The sequence below is a fragment of the Pristiophorus japonicus genome, chromosome 17 (assembly GCF_044704955.1).
Source record: "Pristiophorus japonicus isolate sPriJap1 chromosome 17, sPriJap1.hap1, whole genome shotgun sequence".
Taxonomy (NCBI): domain Eukaryota; kingdom Metazoa; phylum Chordata; class Chondrichthyes; family Pristiophoridae; genus Pristiophorus; species Pristiophorus japonicus.
This window is the reverse complement of record NC_091993.1, coordinates 54,416,192-54,439,127: the sequence shown is the minus strand read 5'-3', so window position 1 is coordinate 54,439,127 and position 22,936 is coordinate 54,416,192. Positions and strand designations below refer to the sequence as shown.

At 48.2% G+C, this 22,936-nt stretch overlaps 1 protein-coding gene across 3 annotated transcripts in view; it reads left to right on the top strand.

Annotated features, from left to right (window-relative positions):
* The window catches only part of LOC139227743 (BTB/POZ domain-containing protein 10-like), a 183,033-nt gene that overhangs the window by 116,867 nt on the left and 43,230 nt on the right, over positions 1 to 22,936 (top strand). The window contains exon 1 of one of the 3 annotated variants that reach the window (XM_070858737.1): positions 22,289 to 22,385. The exons of the other annotated variants lie outside the window; for them this stretch is intronic. Coding sequence (XP_070714838.1) covers positions 22,375 to 22,385 — 11 coding nt within the window. The 5' untranslated portion in view covers positions 22,289 to 22,374. Of the gene's footprint in view, positions 1 to 22,288; positions 22,386 to 22,936 lie in introns of those variants that run through there. 3 annotated transcript variants of the gene reach the window in all.

Below are 22,936 nucleotides of genomic sequence, written 5' to 3'. Positions count from 1 at the left end.
ATGTTCTTGGTTGTTGTGGATGCTTATTCAAAATGGATTGAGTGTGTAATAATGTCTGTAGCACGTTCACTGCCACCATCGAAAACCTATGAGTCATGTTTGCCACGCATGACCTGCCTGATGTCCTTGTCAGTGATAATGGGCCGTGCTTCACCAGTGCTGAATTCAAGGAATTCATGACTCGCAATGGGATCAAGCACGTCACATCTGCCCCGTTCAAGCCCGCATCCAACGGCCAGGCAGAACGGACAGTCCAAACCATCAAGCAAAGCTTGAAACACGTGTCGGAAGGCTCCCTGCAGACCTGCCTGTCCCGAGTCCTGCTCAGCTACTGCACCAGACCCCACTCGCTCACTGGGGTTCCCCCAGCCGAGCTGCTCATGAAAAGGGTGCTCAAAACAAGGCTCTCTCTTGTCCACCCTGAGCTCCATGATCATGTCGAGGATAGGCGGCATCAACAAAGCATGTACCATGATCGCGCAAATTTGTCACGCGATATTGAAGTCAATGACCCTGTATTTGTACTCAACTATGGACATGGTCCTAAATGGCTTGCTGGCACTGTCATAGCCAAAGAAGGGAGTAGGGCATTTCAGGTCAAACTTGCAAATGGACTAACTTGCAGAAAGCATTTGGACCAAACCAAACTGCGATTCACAGACAGCCATGAGCAACCCGAAGAAGACACCACCAACTTCAACCCTCCGATACACACACAAGTGGCAACCGACATCATGGTTAACCCCGAAGCTGAACTCACCATCCCCAGCAGCCCAGCAAGGCCAGCTGCACAGCAGCCCAGCGAAGAACCAACCAACTCACCTGCACCTGCATTTGTACCGAGACGATCGACTAGGGAGCGAAAGGCCCCAGATCGTCTCACCCTGTAAATTAGTGAACTATTGACTTTGGGAGGGAGTGATGTTATGTATGCAACACTATGTAACCAGTATTATATTGCCACCAGAGGGCATACCTGTTGAAGTCCCAAAGGATCCCAGCATCCGTTGGGAGCACCGTATATAAGCAGGCCTCCCATGTTGTACCAACACTCTGGAGTTAGAATAAAGGAACTAAGGTCACACTTACTCACGTCTACAGTACTCAGTTACATTACTTTATTATGAACATAACACTATCCTTTTCGGTTTCATGCACAAGTACCGTCAGATCCCACTTATTGCAGCACTTTGCAATCTTTCTCCATTTAAATAATAACTTGCTCTTTGATCTTTTTTCTGCCAAAGTGCATGACCTCACATTTTCCAACATGATACTCCATCTGCCAAATTTTTGCCCACTCACTTAGCCTGTCTATGTCCTTTTGCAGATTTTTTGTGTCCTCCTCACACATTGCTTTTCCTCCCATCTTTGTATCGTCAGCAAACTTGGCTACGTTACACTCAGTCCCTTCTTCCAAGTCGTTAATATAGATTGTAAATAGTTGGGGTCCCAGCACTGATCCCTGTGGCACCTCACTAGTTACTGGTTGCCAACCAGAGAATGAACCATTCATCCCGACTCTCTGTTTTCTGTTAGTTAGCCAATCCTCTATCCATGCTAATATATTACCCCCAACCCCGTGAACTTATATCTTGTGCATTAATCTTATGGCACCTTGTCAAATGCCTTCTGGAAGTCCAAATACACCACATCCACTGGTTCCCCTTTATCCACCCTGTTCGTTACATGCTCAAAGAATACTTGCAAATTTGTCAAACATGACTTCCCCTTCATAAATCCATGCTGACTCTGCCTGACCGAATTTTGCTTTTCCAAATGTCCTGCCACTGCTTCCTTAATAATGGACTCCAGCATTTTCCCAACCACAGATGTCAGGCTAACTGATCTATAGTTTCCTGCTTTTTGTCTGCCTCCTTTTTTAAATAGTGGTGTTACATTTGCGGTTTTCTAATCTGCTGGGACCTCCCCAGAATCCAGGGAATTTTGGTAAATTACAACCAATGCATCCACTATCCCTGCCGCTATTTCTCTTAAGACCCTAGGATGCAAGGCATCAGGTCCAGGGGATTTATCTGCCTTTAGTCCCATTATCTTACTGAGTACCACCTCCTTAATGATTGTAATTGTGTTAAGTTCCTCCCCCCCTATAGCCCCTTGACGATCCACTGTTGGAATATTGTTAGTATCCTCTACCGTAAAGACTGATACAAAATATTTGTTCAGAGTTTCTACCATCTCCATGTTCCCCATTACTAATTCCCCGGTCTCGTCCTCAAAGAGACCAACATTTACTTTAGCTACTCTTTATCTTTTTATATAACTATAGAAACTCTTGCTATCTGTTTTTATATTTTGTGCTCGTTTACTTTCATAGTCTATCTTCCCTTTCTTAATCATTTTTTAGTCATTCTTTGCTGGCTTTTAAAAGCTTCCCAATCTTCTGTCCTCCCACTAGTTTTGGCCACTTTGTATGCCCTTGTTTTTAATTGGATATTGTCCTTTATTTCTTTAGTTAGCCATGGATGGCTATTTTTTCTCTGACACACTTTCCTGCTCACTGGAATATATTTTTCTTGAGCGTTATGAAATATCTCCTTAAATGTACACCACTGTTCATCAACCATCCTACACTTTAATCTATTTTCCCAGTCCACTTTACCCAACTCTGCCCTCATACCTTCATGGTCTCCTTTATTTAAGCTTAGTACACTGGTTAGAGATCCAACTTTCTCGCCCTCCATCTGAATTTGAAATTCAATTATGCTATGATCACTCATTCTGGTCCCCCATTACCTCCAATTTAAAATTCCCTTCTTCATGTTCGAATCCCATCATGCCTTCATGCTATCTCTGTCGCCTTCTCCAGCACAACAACCGTCTGATAACTCTGCTTTCCCTCCTTTTGTGTATCCCCTAATCCTTTCGCCCCCCCCCCCCCCTTGGCAGCCGGGCCTTCAGCCCTAAGCTCTGGAATTCCCTCACTAAACCTCTCTGCCACCCTCTCCTCCTTAAAACCTACCTCTTCCACTCAAATATCTCCTTTGACTCAGTGAAGATTTTGTCTGATTACGCTTCTGTGAAACGACTTGGGATGTTTATCCAAGTTAAAGGCACTATATAAATGCAATTGTTATTGCTGATTTTTCTTCAAGAAATGCTTGTGTGACCTTTGGTTTTAACCCCTTGCATTCTGTCGCTAGCATTGCAAAATCTAAAAATTCAACAAAGATAAAAATCCACTTTGTTACAGTTCTCTTTCCATCCATCCCTCGCTCTCTCCCTCTACATGATATGTTTGATGCACTTCGGGGAAGCTCGGTAAACACATGAGGGAGAAAGGAATAGAAGGTTAGATGGAGATGGGTGGGAGGAGGCTGACCTGGAGCAGAAGCACTGGTAGAGACCAGTTGGGCCAAATGGCCGGTTCCTGTGCTGTACATTCTATGTCATTCCATATCTCTATCTCTCTGATAGTTAAAATGTTAGTGAGGAAACTGTTAGCTCCTAGCAGAAATAAGGATATCGTTTTGCATGTATTGTCCTGTTAAGTGAACCCCCTTCTACACTCATTACAGTTAGCTCTTTACAATAATGATTAAACTGTTGAATTGTTTCTTGAACTGAAGCAATGGAGTACAGTATGGTATCAGGATGAATGCAATATAGCCAATTCCTGCCCTATCAGCCTACTCCCAAACCAATAGTAAAGTTCATGAAGGAGTCCTCAATAGTGGCATAAAACGATATCTACCTTCGATGTCCGCCATGGCTCAGCGGCAGGCACTTTTGCCTCTGAGTCAGAAGGCTGTACCACTCCAGAGATTTGACCACAAAATCTAGACTGACACTCCAGTTCAGTACGGAGGGAGGGGCCGTTTTTCAGATGAGATGTTAAACTGAGGCCCTGTCTGCCCTCTCTGGTTGGTGCAAAAGATTCCATGACACTATTTCGAAGAAGAGCAGGGGAGTTCTACCCAGTCTCCTGACCAACAATTATCCCTCAACCTAAAACAGATTATCTGATCATTGTCATGGTGTTGTTTGACAACACTTCAAAAGTACTTCATTGGCTGTAAAGTTCTTTGGGACGTACTGAAGTCATTAAAGGTTTTTTTTTTCTTTATATGATTTAGAACCATACCATGCAGTGTATTTATTCACCGAGCCATCTGAGAGAAGTCTTAAACTAGATTCATGTCACCTTCCTCCCTTTATTGAATGAAATTAAAATGCACCTTGGAGGCCGCAGTCAGATGTTTGTGGAGTGTCGGAGTCCCTGACCTCATGACTCCAACTCCCAGGAGAATAAAAGTCAAATGATTACAAATATATTCTTTCATGCAAGACAAAGGGCTCAAAGAGTAAACGTTTACAATGAAAAAATCTGACTGTACAGTAATAATCATCGATTCCATATGGCAAATGGCCATCCCGCTGGGAGTTGGCAAGGGTTTGGGACAGCCTCCCAAACTGGGCCTGCTGCCATCAATCTTTACACAGGAGTCCAGTCAACAAACATGGAGAGGATTCATGTCACAGTTAACCATATCTTTATGTCACAGTGTGTTTACTGTCAAGGAACTGCAAGCACGCAGACCGCTCCCCAGTGCACAATCGTGGCATGCTCCCCTGTCCCTGCGTTGTGGGTTAAGGCTTTGGGTGCACAGTACACCTAAACCATGCTTGCTGTTCTCAGTGGGAAACGGTCCAGCCCGTGGGCTGATCTCCAGATCTTGGGTCTGATCAGCCTGATGCTGTAAACGCTGCTGCTGCTCTGGGCTCCTGCTGGGTTCAGCATCTGCTCCACAGCCCAGACTCAAGGCCTCGCCATCGCACGACTTGCTTCCCTACATATTATTTCCTTTCTTACCCAGTTTTCTCTCTGGAGCATGCTGCCTCGTGAATGTGACTTCGTGCGAGTTAGGAAATGAACAGCCGAGTTTTGGATCACCTCTAGTTTACGTAGGTAGAATGTGGGAGGCCAGCCAGGCGTGCATTGGAATAGTCAAGTCTAGACGTAACAAAGGCATGGATGAGGACTTCAGCAGAAATCCACTGGTCATCCTCTGCTGCCTGGATCCCAAGTGACCATTCTTTATGCATGAGACTGGAGTGTTGGTGTGCTGTTCTACAATAGAGGGCATCGCAGCAGAGCCTTATTCTGTCCTTGTGCATCATCCATGAACGTGCACCTTCTAGCAAAGGCCCCTGGATAGCAATCAGGAGTAGCAATCCTGACAGACTTTCCCCTCTTTAAAGAAAGAACTTGCATTTATATCGTACTATTCACGGTCACTGAATGTCCCAAAGCACTTTACAGCCAATGAAGTACTTTTGTAGTTTGGTCATTGTTGTAATGTAGGAAACGCAGCGGCCAAGATCTCACAAACAGCAATGTGATTGTGGTGGATCATCTGTTTTAGTGATGTTGGTTAAGGGATAAATATTGGCCATGACACCGGAGTGAACTCCCCTGCTCTTCTTCGGATTAGTGGCACCTTTTACGTCCACCTGAGATCTTGGTTTAACGTCTCATCTGAAAAACGGCACCTTCGACAGTGCAGCACTCCAAATCATAATGTGATTAAAAAAATGTCCTCATTCCACCCAGTTACCGATTATTTTAAATCTGTGTCCTCTTTTTTATTCATTCGCGGGATGTGGGTGTCACTGGCAAGGCCAGCATTTATTGCCAATCCCCCGTTGCCCTTGAGAAGGTGACGGTGAGCCTCCTTCTTGAACCACTGCAGTCCGTGAGGTGAAGGTACTCCCATTATACTGTTAGGGAAGATTTCGACCCAGCAATGATGAAGGATCAGATATATATTTCCAAGTCAGGATGGTGTGTGACTTGGAGGGGAACGTGGAGGTGGTGGTGTTCCCATGGACCTGCTGCCCTGATTCTTTTAGGTGGTAGAGGTTGTGGGTTTGGGAGGTGCTGCCGAAGAAGCCTTGGTGAGTTGCTGCAGTGCATCTTGTAGATGGTACACACTGCAGCCACGGTGCGCCGGTGGTGGAGGGAGTGAATGTTGAAGGTGGTGGATGGGGTGCCAGTTAAACGGGCTGCTTTATCCTAGATGGTGTCGAGCTTCTTGTGCTTTGTAGATGGTGAAAAGGCTTTGGGGAGTCAGGAGGAGAGACACTTACCGCAGAATACCCAGCCTCTGACCTGCTCTTGTGGCCATAGTATTTATGTGGCTGGTTCAGTTAAGTTTCTGGTCAATGGTGATCCCAGGATGTTGATGGTGGGGGATTCGGCGATGGTAATGTCGCTGTATGTCAAGGGGCGGTGGTTAGACTCCCTTGTTGGAGATGGTCATTGCCTGGCACTTGTGTGGTGCGAATGTTACCGACCCTTCTACCACTGGAAACAAGTTCTCCTTTTTCACTCAGAACCCTATCATGGGCTCAATTTTCCCCAATGCTGTTTTTTGGCGTATTGCCAGAGTTACCCTTGTTTCTTTTGCCCCCAACTACTCCAAAAAACAACTAGCAAGTTTTCCCGTTCTATTTTTTGAAATTGGCGCTGTCCAACCTGTCCTTTAGCCTCGGGGGGTGGAGCCTAATGTCTGTGCCGAAAAACCAATGCCCCCTCCCCCGTTCTGTGCATGCGCAAAAAAAAAAGGATGTTTCTGAGGTGATTGCTCTGGGTGCGTATGCCCAGTACACCTCCCGCTCTGCATTCGGCCATTTTTAAAGAGCCAGTTCTGTGTGAGAACTTTAATTCTCAGTGGAAAAATCAGAGCTGTAATACAATATGCAACGAGGCTCAAGGACCAAGAATTTCTCACAGGATGAAGTGGAGGCCCTGGTTACTGTAATTGAGGGTAGATGGTATGAGCTGGGCACCAGCAGAGGTCACAGAAAAGTTTCACCAAAAGAAATGAAGAAACGCTGGAACCAACTTGCAGAAGATTACTGTGCAATGGTGACTACCTCGAGGTCTGGAGGCCAGTGCAAAAAGAAGTGGCAGGACCTTGGTCAAGTAGTTAGTGCAAGTAATATTTTCATTTATTCAATGGAATTGCAATTGTAAATGTGACCATCTGTATATGTCCCACTTAGCAGAAAGGTATCCTCCCTAAAAAGTTATATTTTCATCTTTGCAGAGGAAGGTGGCTGCTTTGATGGGTCCTGCCTGGAGAAAAGCAACCACCACTGCACAAGCTGGGCCCACACTCAAGGGAGAGGGTAAGTCCTGCAAATTCCACAGTCTGGCTTTGCTAAATGATAAGTACTGCGCGGGCTGGCCATGCTTCGGTTCATGGGGATGTCTCCATCAGCTACGCTTCGGTTGATGCAGTGTGCTATCATTCATCGTGGTCCTTCAAATCAGCCTGCTGCCTGCACTGTGTGAGCCTACTCATGCCACCCGGCCCCCTCCTCTGCTGCTAACCATTTGTCTGTTCTGTTATATTTTGCAGAACTTGAGGCCAGCCCTGACGATGCAGAAGAAGAACGAGCCTGAAGAGAAGGACACCTTCCAATCCCACCTTCCAGACCAAGAGCATGGGGGTGAGTGGGAGGGGGAGGTGATGGATGAAGCCCCCACTCTTGTATTCACTCTGGAGGAGGTGCAGGTGCCACCCATTGAGGTACCAGGCCCTTTCCTGAGTGGTACAAGTGTGGGACATTCCATGGTTTCTGTATTTAGGGTTACAGAAGCCTAAGCTGAGGATTCCAGTGGGGTGCAGCGAGGCACATCCGGGCCCCACCGCCCCAGGCTGCGGGTTCCAGTGGGGTGCAGCGAGGCACACCCAAGATGAGATGGGGAAGGAGAGCTCGACAGCGGGATTGAACAGATGTGGTTCAGATGATGGCAATGAGTGTGAAGAGCATTGATTTTACCCGATCATTCCTGGACATCATCAGTGGGGTGGGTGATGAGGTATCGGGACTGTCGGGAGAACGAGAAATTGGAACACTGTCAGTGCACATGAGGGAGGGAATGTTGGAGGTAGTTGAGACACTGTCAGGGCACATGAGGGAGGGAATGTCGGAGTTAGCTGCTGCAATAAGGGAACACACCCAGACCCCACATCCATTGACAGAATCAACTGCCACTCTCACTCCAATCCCCAGACCAGTCTCTGAGGAGGCCCAAGCCGGGCCTTCCACATTACCGCCCGCCCCCCCCATCAATAAGTGTGCATTACCCGAAATGTTCGAAAGAATAAGCTTGGTACCAACCCGAGAAACGCTGCGCCACCGCCTGCGGGCAGGGGTGGAGTCACCGAGACCAAGCCCGGCGGGCGGTCTCAGAATAAGGTGGAGGAAAGACGGGTGCAGCCTTTCTTTGCTGCTGTTGTTGTTGTTTCTGTTGTAACTGTTCTCAAATTAAAACTTTTTTTGTAAGTTATGTAAATTTACAAGGTTAAAAGTTTTTAAGTGATCTTAAAGTTTTTAAGTGATCTTAACTGAAAACTTTAAAGTTTAATACAAGAATATTTTTATTAAAGTTAAGTACAAACAAGTGTTTATTAAACTTTTGAATAAAATATATTTTAAATTATAACTGAATCATTTCCATTATTTATTCCATTATTAATACAACTTTTTGAAGTAAAGAATAATTATTTCTATTATTTGTTCCATTAACACAACACAACATTATGGAACAGGTCCAAACAGTAAACATGGTCCATGTGGAATAGTTGCCGCTGAGCCTTCAGGCAGCAGAGTGTTCACGGATGAGCTGCTGGCGCAAGGCTCGAGCAATCGTTAAAGGGGCACGCGGCCCGCCCTCCTCCACCGTCGTGCTCCGGGTTCAGGTAGTTGCATGGCTTCCTCGTCCTCCTCCTCCTCGTCATCTGCATCTTCCTCCTCATCATCAGCCACTGTCACTCAGGCGGGTCTTCGACTACCAGCTGCTGCTGCCTAATGATGGCTAAGTTATGCAGCATGCAGCACACAACAGTGAACGGACCGACAATCTCAGGGAATATAGCAAGTAGCCTCCAGAATGGTCCAGGCATCGGAAACGCTGTTTCAAGATGCCAATGGTCCTCTCTATTATGCTGCGTGTCGCAATGTGCGACATGTTGTATTCACGGTCAGCTTCTGTCTGGGTTACACGTAGGAGCGTCATGAGCCAGGTGGCGAGGCCATACCCTTTGTCTCCCAGTAGCCAGCTCTACCCTTCTGGCTGTTGCTGAAACATGGCAGATACAACGCTCTCGCATAGGACGAACGCATCCTGGGTGCGCCCAGGGTATCTCGCATCAACTGACATGATGCGATGCATGTTGTCACATATGAGCTGCACATTAATGGAATGGAAGCCTTTTCTGTTCCTGTACATCTCAAAATCCTTCAAAGGTGCTCGCAAAGCGATGTGGGTACAATCAATGCAGCTCTGTACCTTTGGGAAGTCAGCAATCCTGGAGCAACCCATAGCCCTGTCATGCATTGTCTGTAGGCTTTTAGTGGTGCTGAGACCGTGGTGTCAGTGAGTGCCCCGGATGTGAAATACAGTCGCATCCCCTGACTTACCACCTGCCGCTGCTCACACCAGAAAAAGCAGGAGTTCATACCTGGGATTGCCGCTCCTGGGGCGCTATTTAAAGTGATCAGCAACCGGATCATTGGGAGGTCACATTCACTGCTCGCTTGTCAGATTGCACTTTGACTGCTTTCACATTTTCTACATCTTTGCTTTGTTGCTGCTCTTACACTTTCTTCACTTGTATTTCTCGAAACATTTACAGCTGCTCTTTTCTCCCATTTATGGGGGTGTGCTGGCCCCACCTTGCCATCCGGCAACTACTTCAGAGGCAGCGGCTGCAGAAACAGAGGATGTCAACTGTGGCCAGAGGCAGGAGGGCCCGCAAACCCCGCAACAGGCCATACCCTCCCAGGGGAGGGGGATCACGGACCCCGCAACAGGAGGCCTTACCCTCCCAGGGGAGGGGGATCACGGACCCCACAACAGGAGGCCTTACCCTCCCAGGGGAGAGAGACCCATGGACCCCGCAACAGGCCTTACCCTCCCGGGGGAGGGGGACCCATGTACCCCGCAACAGGAGGCCTTACCCTCCCGGGGGAGGGGGACCCATGGACCCCGCAACAGGAGGCCTTACCCTCGCAGGGGAGGGGGACCCATGGACCCCGCAACAGGAGGCCTTACCCTCGCAGGGGAGGGAGACCCATGGACCCCGCAACAGGAGGCCTTACCCTCCCGGGGGAGGGGGACCCATGGACCCCGCAACAGGAGGCCTTACCCTCCCGGGAGAGGGGGAGCCATGGACCCCGCAACAGGAGGCCTTACCCTCGCAGGGGAGGGAGACCCATGGACCCCGCAACAGGAGGCCTTACCCTCGCAGGGGAGGGGGACCCATAGACCCCGCAACAGGAGGCCTTACCCTCGCAGGGGAGGGGGACCCATGGACCCCGCAACAGGCCTTACCCTCCCAGGGGAGGGAGACCCATGGACCCCGCAACAGGCCTTACCCTCCCGGGGGAGGGGGACCCATGTACCCCGCAACAGGAGGCCTTACCCTCCCGGGGGAGGGAGACCCATGGACCCCGCAACAGGAGGCCTTACCCTCCCGGGGGAGGGGGACCCATGGACCCCGCAACAGGAGGCCTTACCCTCGCAGGGGAGGGAGACCCATGGACCCCGCAACAGGAGGCCTTACCCTCGCAGGGGAGGGGGACCCATGGACCCCGCAACAGGAGGCCTTACCCTCCCGGGGGAGGGGGACCCATGGACCCCGCAACAGGAGGCCTTACCCTCGCAGGGGAGGGGGACCCATGGACCCCGCAACAGGAGGCCTTACCCTCCCAGGGGAGGGGGATCACGGACCCGGCAACAGGAGGCCTTACCCTCCCGGGGGAGGGGGACCCATGGACCCCGCAACAGGAGGCCTTACCCTCGCAGGGGAGGGGATCACGGACCCCGCAACAGGAGGCCTTACCCTCGCAGGGGAGGGGGATCACGGACCCCGCAACAGGAGGCCTTACCCTCCCGGGGGAGGGGGCCCAAGGACCCCACAACAGGCCTTACCCTCCCTGGAGGCCGTACCCTCACACCCCGCAACAGAAGGCCTTACCCTCGTAGGGGTTTTCCGGGAGCACTTCTCCTACATTCATCTCTGACAGGAGCAGTGCCTTAAAAGGCTGCGCTTCAGCAAGGAGGTGGTCACAGAGCTCTGCCACCTTGTACAACCAGACCTCCAGCCTGAGCTCAGGACCAGGACTTCTCTCTCAGTGGCAGTCAAGGTCACAGTTGCTCTGAATTTCCAGGCTACAGCCGGGGATATGCAAACATTTCACAGGTTGCTGTCCATTGCTGCATCCGGGAAGTAACAGATGCTCTGTACAGTAAGAGAAGGGACTGCATTTCATTCATCATGACCAGGGAGAAACAGGAGGAACGCTCATGTGGCTTTGCAAGGATAGCGGGTTTCCCCATGGTTCAGGGTGCCATTGACTGCACTCACGTGGCATTGCAGACAGTTACAATACAGAGGCAAAGGCTACCACTCATTAAACGTTGAGTTGGTGTGTGACCACAGGCAGCTCATCCTCGCTGTCAATGCCTCAGTCATCCTGCGACAGACCGCTGTCCCAGCACTGTTCCAACCACTACATGGAGCTCGGGGACAAGGGTTATCCTCTCACCATTGATGACACTCCTGCTCAGCACACATACAATGAGAGCCATGGCCCCACCAGGAACCTGATCGAACAGACTATCGGGTGCTAAAACAACGGTTCCATTGCCTTGACCACTCTGGTGGAACCTTGCAGTACTCCCTTGATCAAGTCTCCCTTTTCATCGTTGTGTGCTGCATGCTGCACAACCTGGCCATTCGAAGGGTCCAGCCATTGCCACCAGGGTTTGCAGGTCCACCTCAAGAGGATGAAGAGGGAGAGGAGGAGCAGGAGGCGGAGGATGAGGATGAAGAGGGAGAGGAGGAGCAGGAGGCGGAGGATGAGGATGAAGAGGGAGAGGAGAAGGAGCAGCAGCAACAGAGGAGGGAGCCATTCAATGCAGCTTCTGCAAGGGCCGTGCATGAGCACCTCATTACAGCGCTTCCAGTAAAGCATAAATCACATGGCGATTGCACAGCACAAGCACATCGCTATGTGCTGATCGCAGCCCCGACCACCCGGCAAGGGTCAAATGAGAAACATCACAAAAAGTGAAACATCAAATGAACAATTTAATATTATCCACAAATCTCACCCGTCAACCATAACTCACCACACCCAACAATATATTTACAAACACTTAAAGTAATGATGTAAAAAACACATTTACAAACAAACTGTCTTATTGGCCCTTTTTTACATTCTCTCCCCTTTGCTTCCCACCCCTCCCAACCGTACTGCTCCTCCTTAATGTGGCCCCAGTGGCTGCAGCAAGGCTGGTGGGAGGCTGCTCAGTCTCCCACCAGCCTTGCTGTAGCCTACAAAAGGCCAGTGAGACCAGAGCAGCGCGAGTTCGGCGAGAGGCGGGAGTTCTGGGGATCGGAGAGGCCTACAAAAGGCCAGTGAGACCAGGAGCAGCGCGAGTTCAGCGAGAGGCGGGAGTTCCGGGGATCGGAGAGGCTTACAAAAGGCCAGTGAGACCGGGAGCAGCGCGAGTTCAGCGAGAGGCCCAGCCGGTGCAGCTAAAGGGGGAAGGCAAAAAAGAAGTAGAAAGAAACAGAAAGGTGACGTCACAGCCAAGGGGGTAAGTGATTCGCTGGTGATTGGTGAGTAGTTTTTCTTATTTCTCTTCTATAACAGCGAGCAAACTTTAGTATTGTTGTTGCGAATTTAAGGGTTAAGTCATGGCAGGAGAGCTCAGTCACGTGATATGCTCCTCCTGTACCATGTGGGAACTCAGGGACACTTCTGGTGTCCCTGACGACTACGTGTGCGGGAAGTGTATCCGCCTCCAGCTCCTGACGGACTGCATTGCAGAATTGGAGCTGAGGGTGGATTCACTCTGGAGCATCCACGATGCTGAGAATGACGTGATTAGCACGTGTAGCGAGTTGGTCTTACCGCAGGCAAAGGGTCCACAGCCAGATAGGGAATGGAAGACCAGCAGGAAGAGCAGTGCAAGGAAGGTAGTGCAGGTGTCCCCTGTGGTCATCCCCCTGCAAAACAGATACACCGTTTTGAGTACTGTTGAGGGGGATGACTCATCAGGGGAGGGCAGCAGCAGCCAAGTTCATGGCACCGTGGCTGGCTCTGCTGCACCGGAGGGCAGGAAAAAGAGTGGGAGAGCGATAGTGATAGGGGATTCAATTGTAAGGGGAATAGATAGGCGTTTCTGCGACCGCAACCGAGACTCCAGGATGGTATGTTGCCTCCCTGGTGCAAGGGTCAAGGATTTCTCGGAGCGGGTGCAGGACATTCTAAAAAGGGAGGGTGAACAGCCAGTTGTCGTAGTGCACATTGGTACCAACGATATAGGTAAAAAAAGGGATGAGGTCCTACGAGACGCATTTAAGGAGCTAGGAGCTAAATTAAAACATAGGACCTCAAAAGTAGTAATCTCGGGATTGCTACCAGTGCCACATGCTAGTCAGAGTAGGAATCGCAGGATAGCTCAGATGAATACGTGGCTTGAGCTGTGGTGCAGCAGAGAGGGATTCAAATTCCTGGGGCATTGGAACCGGTTCTGAGGGAGGTGGGACCAGTACAAACCGGACAGTCTGCACCTGGGCAGGACTGGAACCAATGTCCTAGGGGGAGTGTTTGCTAGTGCTGTTGGGGAGGAGTTAAACTAATATGGCAGGGGGATGGGAACCAATGCAGGGAGACAGAGGGAAACAAAAAGGAGACAAAAGCAAAAGACAGAAAGGAGATGAGTAAAAGTGGAGGGCAGAGAAACCCAAGGCAAAAAACAAAAAGGGCCACTGTACAGCAAAATTATAAAGAGTCAAAGTGTAATAAAAAGGCAAGCATGAAAGCTCGGTGCTTCAATGCAAGGAGTATTCGGAACACAGGAGAGGGCTCTGAGCTAGTTAGAATGCGTGAGAGCTCAGATGAACAGGATCCCAAGAAAGAATGCAAAAGGCAGGAGGCAACAGAGCAGAGTAGCACTGGGGTAAGTGTAAACCACAAGATGATAGGAAGGCACAATATGTATGAATATAAAGGGGCTGCAGGAGGGGTCAAAACGAAAAATCATGGTTTAAAAACTAGTATTAAAACACTCTACCTAAACGCACGCAGCATTTGAAATAAAGTAAATGAATTGACGGCACAAATCATTACAAATGGGTATGATTTGGTGGCCATTACAGAAACGTGGTTGCAGGGTGGCCAAGACTGGGAAGTAAACATACAGGGGTATCTGACAATTCGGAAAGATAGACAAGAAGGGAAAGGAGGTGGGGTAGCTCTGTTAATAAATATGATATCAGGGCAGGGCAGTAATGAACAAAATGTTGAATCATTGTGGGTGGAGATTAGAGATAGTAAGGGGAAAAAGTCACTGGTGAGCGTAGTTTATCGGCCCCCAAATAATAACTTCACGGTGGGGCGGGCAATAATCAAGGGAATAATGGAGGCATGTGAAAAAGGAACGGCAGTAATCATGGGGGATTTTAACCTACATATCGATTGGTCAAATAAAATCGCACGGGATAGCCTTGAGGAGGAATTCATAGAATGCATACAGGATTGTTTCTTAGAACAGTATGTTACAGAACCTACAAGGGAGCAAGCGATCTTAGATCTGGTCTTGTGTAATGAGACAGGAATAATAAACGATCTCCTAGTAAAAGATCCTCTCGGAATGAGTGATCACAGTATGGTTGAATTTGTAATACAGATGAGGAAGTTGTGTCAGAAACGAGCGTACTATGCTTAAACAAAGGGGACTACGGTGGGATGAGGGCAGAGTTGGCTAAAGTAGACTGGAAACACAGACTAAACGGTGGCAAAATTGAGGAACAGTGGAGGACTTTTAAGGAGCTCTTTCATAGTGCTCAACAAAAATCTATTCCAGTGAAAAAGAAGGGCGGTAAGAGAAGGGATAACTAGCCGTGGATAACCAAGGAAATAAAGGAGAGTATCAAATTAAAAACCAATGCGTATAACGTGGCCAAGATTAGTGGGAAACTAGAAGATTGGGAAAATTTTAAACGACAGCAAAGAATGACTAAGAAAGCAATAAAGAAAGGAAAGATAGATTACGAAAGTAAACTTGCATAAAACATAAAAACAGATAGTAAAAGCTTTTACATATATATAAAATGGAAAAGAGTGACTAAAGTAAATGTTGGTCCCTTAGAAGATGAGAAGGGGGATTTAATAATGGGAAATGTGGAAATGGCTGAGACCTTAAACAATTATTTTGCTTCAGTCTTCACAGTGGAAGACAAAAAAATTGCTGGTCACAGGAATGTGGGAAGGGAGGTGCTTGAGACAATCACTATCACTAGGGGGTTAGTGCTGGACAGGCTAATGGGACTCAAGGTAGACAAGTCCCCTGGTCCTGATGAAATGCATCCCAGGGTATTAAAAGAGATGGCGGAAGTTATAGCAGATACATTCGGTATAATCAACCAAAATTCTCTGGACTCTGGGGTGGTACCAGCGGATTGGAAAGCAGCTAATGTAACGCCTCTGTTTAAAAAAGGGGGCAGACAAAAGGCAGGTAACTATAGGCCGGTTAGTTTAACATCTGTAGTTGGGAAAATGCTTGAAGCTATCATTAAGGAAGAAATAGCGGGACATCTAGATAGGAATAGTGCAATCAAGCAGACGCAGCATGGATTCACGAAGGGGAAATCATGTTTAACTAATTTACTGGAATTCTTTGAGGATATAATGAGCATGGTGGATAGAGGTGTACTGATGGATGTGGTGTATTTAGATTTCCAAAAGGCATTCGATAAGGTGCCACACAAAATATTACTGCAGAAGATAGAGGTACGCGGAGTCAGAGGAAATGTATTAGCATGGATAGAGAATTGGCTGGCGAATAGAAAACAGAGAGTCGGGATAAATGGGTCCTTTTCGGGTTGGAAATCGGTGGTTAGTGGTGTGCCACAGGGATCGGTGCTGGGACCACAACTGTTTACAATATACATAGATGACCTGGAAGAGGGGACAGAGTGTAGTGTAACAAAATTTGCAGATGACACAAAGATTAGTGGGAAAGCGGGTTGTGTAGAGGACACAGAGAGGCTGCAAAGAGATTTAGATCAGTTAAGCGAATGGGCTAAGGTTTGGCAGATGGAATACAATGTCAGAAAATGTGAGGTCATCCACCTTGGGAAAAAAAAACAGTAAAAGGGAATATTATTTGAATGGGGAGAAATTACAACATGCTGAGGTACAGAGGGACCTGGGGGTCCTTGTGCATGAATCCCAAAAAGTTAGTTTGCAGGTGCAGCAGATAATCAGGAAGGCGAATGGAATGTTGGCCTTCATTGCGAGAGGGATGGAGTACAAAAGCAGGGAGGTCCTGCTGCAACTGTACAGGGTATTAGTGAGGCCGCACCTGAAGTACTGCGTGCAGTTTTGGTCACCTTACTTAAGGAAGGATATACTAGCTTTGGAGGGGGTACAGAGACGATTCACTAGGCTGATTCCGGAGATGAGGGGGTTACCTTATGATGATAGATTGAGTAGACTGGGTCTTTACTCGTTGGAGTTCAGAAGGATGAGGGGTGATCTTATAGAAACATTTAAAATAATGAAAGGGATAGACAAGATAGAGGCAGAGAGGTTGTTTCCACTGGTCGGGGAGACTAGAACTAGGGGGCACAGCCTCAAAATACGGGGGAGCCAATTTAAAACCGAGTTGAGAAGGAATTTCTTCTCCCAGAGGGTTGTGAATCTGTGGAATTCTCTGCCCAGGGAAGCAGTTGAGGCTAGCTCATTGAATGTATTCAAGTCACAGATAGATAGATTTTTAACCAATAAGGGAATTAAGGGTTACGGGGAGCGGGCGGGTAAGTGGAGCTGAGTCCACGGCCAGATCAGCCATGATCTTGTTGAATGGTGGAGCAGGCTCGAGGGGCTAGATGGCCTACTCCTGTTCCTAATTCTTATGTTCTTATGCTCAGTCTGCGACACAGAGACTGCAGATGGCCCACCAGAATGCCCTCGACCAGCTCTGTGCCTGCACGGCCCGGCTGCAGACTGCACCACCTCAGATTGGGCGGCGGTAGTCTAGGCTGCCTGGGATGCAAACAGCGCCAAATGCAATGGCGGAGTGGCAGCGGTGGGATCAGGAATGCGGTTATCCTGAGAAAGGACAGCACATTTCAGCTGGAGCACAGATTGCTGGCCAGCTTACGCACCGTGAGATCCCCGTTGGACTGGTGGGAACACAGAAACGATGGCAGCAGTCAGCACTTGCATGGCATCAATCTGAGTCTGCATGAGAGCAGACTGAGTTTGGATGCCACCAAGCACTGACTCCATTACAGCACTAAGCCGTTACGTTGCTTCGGCCTGTGCTGCAATAGCTGCTGCCACCTCAACCACTACACGCGGCATGTGGTCTGGGTCCCTACAGTCTCTCTGCGAGTCCGCCAGGCAAACTGCCTCGAAGGTGTGCTGAGACAATGCTGGAGGAGGACTTCTCCAAGCTCACAGCAAGTGAATCCATGCTCTCGGGCACCCTTCCCATTGCACCCAGAAGCTCGCTGTGCATCCCCATTGACCGTCCGGCCATAGCCTCCAAATCGAGGTACTCATCGGAGTCCTGCTGAGCAGAACTCGCACGTGAACTCACCCTCCGGGAAGATAGCCCCCGAGCTTCCCTTTCCCGGTGGTGTTACTGCATGCCACTGGGTCCCAGAGCTTCACCCACATCACAGCCCTCCAACATTGCACCCAGAGTTGACGGCACAAATCATTACAAATGGGTATGATTTGGTGGCCATTACAGAAACATGGTTGCAGGGTGGCCAAGACTGGGAATTAAACATACAGGGGTATCTGACGATTCGGAAAGATAGACAAGAAGGGAACGGAGGTGGGGTAGCTCTGTTAATAAAGGATGATATCAGGGCAGTTGTGAGAGACGATATTGGCTCTAATGAACAAAATGTTGAATCATTGTGGGTGGAGATTAGGGAGAAAAGTCACTGGTGGGCGTAGTTTATCGGCCCCCAAATAATAACTTCACGGTGGGGCGGGCAATAATCAAGGGAATAATGGAGGCATGTGAAAAAGGAACAGCAGTAGTCATGGGGGATTTTAACCTACATATCGATTGGTCAACTCAAATCGCACGGGGTAGCCTGGAGGAAGAATTCATACAATGCATACGGGATTGTTTCTTAGAACAGTATGTAACAGAACCTACAAGGGAGCAAGCTATCTTAGATCTGGTCCTGTGTAATGAGACAGGAAAAATAGACGATCTCCTAGTAAAAGATCCTCTCGGAATGAGTGATCACAGTATGGTTGAATTTGTAATACAGATTGAGGGTGAGGAAGTTGTGTCAGAAACGAGCATACTATGCTTAAACAAAGGGGACTACAGTGGGATGAGGGCAGAGTTGGCTAAAGTAGACTGGAAACACAGACTAATCGGTGGCAAAATTGAGGAACAGTGGAGGACTTTTAAGGAGCTCTTTCCTAGTGCTCAACAAAAATCTATTCCAGTGAAAAAGAAGGACGGTAAGAGAAGGGATAACCAGCCGTGGATAACCAAGGAAATAAAGGAGAATATCAAATGAAAAACCAATGCGTATAAGGTGGCCAAGGTTAGTGGGAAACTAGAAGATTGGGAAAATTTTAAACAAAAAAGAATGACTAAAAAAGCAATAAAGAAAGGAAAGAAAAGATTACGAAGGTAAACTTGCGCAAAACATAAAAACATAGTAAAAGCTTTTACATATATATAAAACGGAAAAGAGTGACTGAAGTAAATGTTGGTCCCTTAGAAGATGAGAAGGGGGATTTAATAAAGTGAAATGTGGAAATGGCTGAGACCTTAAACAATTATTTTGCTTCAGTCTTCACAGTGGAAGACACAAAAACCATGCCAAAAATTGCTGGTCACAGGAATGTGGGAAGGGAGGACCTTGAGACAATCATTATCACTAAGGGGGTAGTGCTGGACAGGCTAATGGGACTCAAGGTAGACAAGTCCCCTGGTCTTGATGAAATGCATCCCAGGGTATTAAAAGAGATGGCGGAAGTTATAGCAGATGCATTCGTTATAATCTACCAAAATTCTCTGGACTCTGGGGAGATACCAGCGGATTGGAAAGCAGCTAATGTAACGCCTCTGTTTAAAAAAGGGGGCAGACAAAAGGTAGGTAACTATAGGCCGGTTAGTTTAACATCTGTAGTGGGGAAAATGCTTGAAACTATCATTAAGGAAGAAATAGCGGGACATCTGGATAGGAATAGTGCAATCAAGCAGACGCAGCATGGATTCACGAAGGGGAAATCATGTTTAACTAATTTACTGGAATTCTTTGAGGATATAAGGAGCATGGTGGATAGAGGTGTACCAATGGATGTGGTGTATTTAGATTTCCAAAAGGCATTCGATAAGGTGCCAAACAAAAGGTTACTGCAGAAGATAGAGGTACGCGGAGTCAGAGGAAATGTATTAGCATGGATAGAGAATTGGCTGGTGAACAGAAAGCAGAAAGTCGGGATAAATGGGTCCTTTTCGGGTTGGAAATCGGTGGTTAGTGGTGTGCCACAGGGATCGGTGCTGGGACCACAATTATTTACAATATGCATAGATGACCTGGAAGAGGGGACAGAGTGTAGTGCAACAAAATTTGCAGATGACACAAAGATGAGTGGGAAAGCGGGTTGTGTAGAGGACACAGAGAGGCTGTAAAGAGATTTGGATAGGTTAAGCAAATGGGCTAAGGTTTGGCAGATGGAATACAATGTCGGAAAGTGTGAGGTCATCCACCTTGGGAAAAAAAAACAGTAAAAGGGAATATTATTTGAATGGGGAGAAATTACAACATGCTGAGGTGCAGAGGGACCTGGGGGTCCGTGTGGAAGAATCCCCAAAAGTTAGTTTGCAGGTGCAGCAGGTAATCAGGAAGGCGAATGGAATGTTTGCCTTCATTGCGAGAGGGATGGAATACAAAAGCAGGGATGTCTTGCTGCAACTGTATAGGGTATTGGTAAGGCCGCACCTGGAGTACTGCGTGCAGTTTTGGTCACCTTACTTAAGGAAGGATATACTGGCCTTGGAGGGGGTACAGAGACGATTCACTAGGCTGATTCCGGAGATGAGGGGGTTACCTTATGATGATAGATTGAGTAGACTGAGTCTTTACTCGTTGGAGTTCAAAAGGATGAGGGGTGATCTTATAGAAACATTTAAAATAATGAAAGGGATAGACAAGATAGAGGCAGAGAGGTTGTTTCCACTGGTCGGGGAGACTAGAACTAGGGGGCACAGCCTCAAAATACCGGGGAGCCAATTCAAAACCGAGTTGAGAAGGAATTTCTTCTCCCAGAGGGTTGTGAATCTGTGGAATTCTCTGCCCAAGGAAGCAGTTGAGGCTAGCTCATTGAATGTATTCAAGTCACAGATAGATAGATTTTTAACCAATAAGGGAATTAAGGGTTACAAGGAGCGGGCGGGTAAGTGGAGCTGAGTCCACGGCCAGATCAGCCATGATCTTGTTGAATGGCGGAGCAGGCTCGAGGGGCTAGATGGCCTACTCCTGTTCCTAATTCTTATGTTCTTATGTAACATGGCCTCCTCCAGCGACGTCGTTGCCCAGTGTCTGAGCCAGCTTGTTAAGGAGACACAGGAAGTGGTGCGTCTCATCTCCTTCCTCCTCCTCTCCCTTGTTGCTGCCAGTGAGAGGCTAAGGGACAGGTTCCTGCGCTGGTGGCTGATTATCTGAAAGCATAAAGGCACAAGAGTGTGATTAAGTTCAGGGGAGGAAGGCAGGAAGGGAGCAAGGAATGGAGACAGTATACTTAGATGGAATGTGGTGTGAGGGGGAAGTAAGAGAGAAGATGTGATGAAAACACTGTTAATGTCCCCGGAGGGATCGGCCTCTCCCACTGCAACAGCACCCACGCATTGTGCCCCAGTGATTAGGACCACTCGCTCCTCCAGGTGGGTAATGGTCCTGAGGTCCACCTGACCTCCCGTGCTTTGCTGCTCACGCCTGTTATGACCAAGCTTGGCCTGTAAGAACAAAGAAAGCATGTGACTGAGTGTGCAGCTATATGTTTGTCAAATGTGCCTACCATAGTTGAATAGCTGTTAATGTATGCAAGGAATGAGATGTGGATGTCACTTTCATTAGGTGGGCACAGTTGGTAGGTGAGTGCTGAGATGTGGCGGTTTTATACAGTGTGTGCAAATAATGAGGTTCACATTGTGACATGTGGAAGTTTTTGAAGAATGTATTCACCCTGACTACCCGAGTGAGGTCGTTAAACTTCTTTCTACATTCACTGGCACTTCTATCCACCCCGCTGCTGGCGGAGACATACTGCGCCATCTCCCGCCAAAGCCGCTAAAAAACATTTGGCACCTGCCTCCTGCCAGTATCCGGATACATGGAAGCCTGTCGCCCCTCCACCGCTGCCACCAGAGATTCCAAGGCATCATCACTGAAGCGGAGAGCTCTCTGGCGTGGCCTCTGCGCTGTCTCAAGGCCCAGGGCACAGGCTGCAATGATGAGATTGAGGCTATGCAGTATCATTGAAGCTCGCCTTTAAGAACCAGAAGGCACCAGTATGTCTGAAGGCTCTCTCAATTAGCGCGCTGGAACTTGATTAGCGCTCTTACGTTAGCGCCCCACTTGTCGACTGTGTCGCCTGAGGAGAAGTGTGCACCGCTAGATTGAGCGCTTCAATTCCCTCTTGGGGTGCTAATACTGAAGTCCGCGGTAATCGGTGCTAATTATCACCAGGCGCTAAACTTACCGACCAGGCAATGTTAGCGGCTCAAAATGGTTGATACTGAATTTTTAGCCCTTAGTGTGTGTAAGTGTATTAGTATGTCCGAGTGTGTGTAAGTGTATATGTGTGTCTGAGTGTGTATATTTGTGTGTCTGAGTGTGTGTAAGTGTATATGTGTGTCTGAGTGTGTATATTTGTGTGTGTAAGTGTGTCTGAGTGTGTATATTTGTGTGTCTGAGTGTGTAAGTGTATGTGTGTGTCTGAGTGTGTATATTTGTGTGTCTGAGTGTGTGTAAGTGTATTTGTGTGTCTGAGTGTGTATATTTGTGTGTCTGAGTGTGTGTAAATGTATGTGTGTGTGTGTGTGGCTGAGTCAGTGTGTGTGCACTGCACTCCTGCTGCAGAGAGAGGACTCTTACTTTGACACTTAAAGGCACCCGCCCCGGTCAGAACTCCCGCAGCAGGGGCGGGGAGCACGGTAATTGAGCAGAATTCAAATACTGGAGATCATTCATGACTTGGCCTTTTTTTGTTTGGGTTCCTTGATGAAAGGTGAATGTCACGGCGGATTATGTGTCTTGTCACCAGGACGGCATGAAAAGACAGTAAGTGAGCGTGCAGTGCGCACCAGGGCTTGTTTGGCGAGTGACATGCTGAGTTTAACAGTGTGCCCTCACTCTGGAGGTTTGCTGTCTCCCTTGATGGTTGGTGTGAGCAGTAAATAACACAGAGACAGGGGCTGCCGGCTCAGATTACCATCGCAATGCTCTGAGCACACAGGCGAGAGTGTAAGCTGAGCGGACAGCACACTGGAGGGGGAAAGGGAGAGAAGGCTGTGCAGCTCGGGTGGGAGGCTGATGTGCAGCCTATACACCGGCACACAACAGCTGGTCCCAAAGGCCTGTGTGTGTGTGCTGCAAAAATCCTGTCATTCTATAAAAACCCAATGCAGAGTGGCAAATGTCTCCACCCCTACCTCTTCAAAGAAAAGTTAGGGAATCGTCATGAATTGTAATTCTTCCACCGTTTGTGCCTTACGTTTCTTTCTGTTGATGTTTTTATGTTATTTACAGGGCTCTCTTTGCTCTGGAATATTTTTGGGGTGTGGTGGGATTGTGTGTTATCGGCCCCTTCCTACACAGAGAGTGGCAGAGAG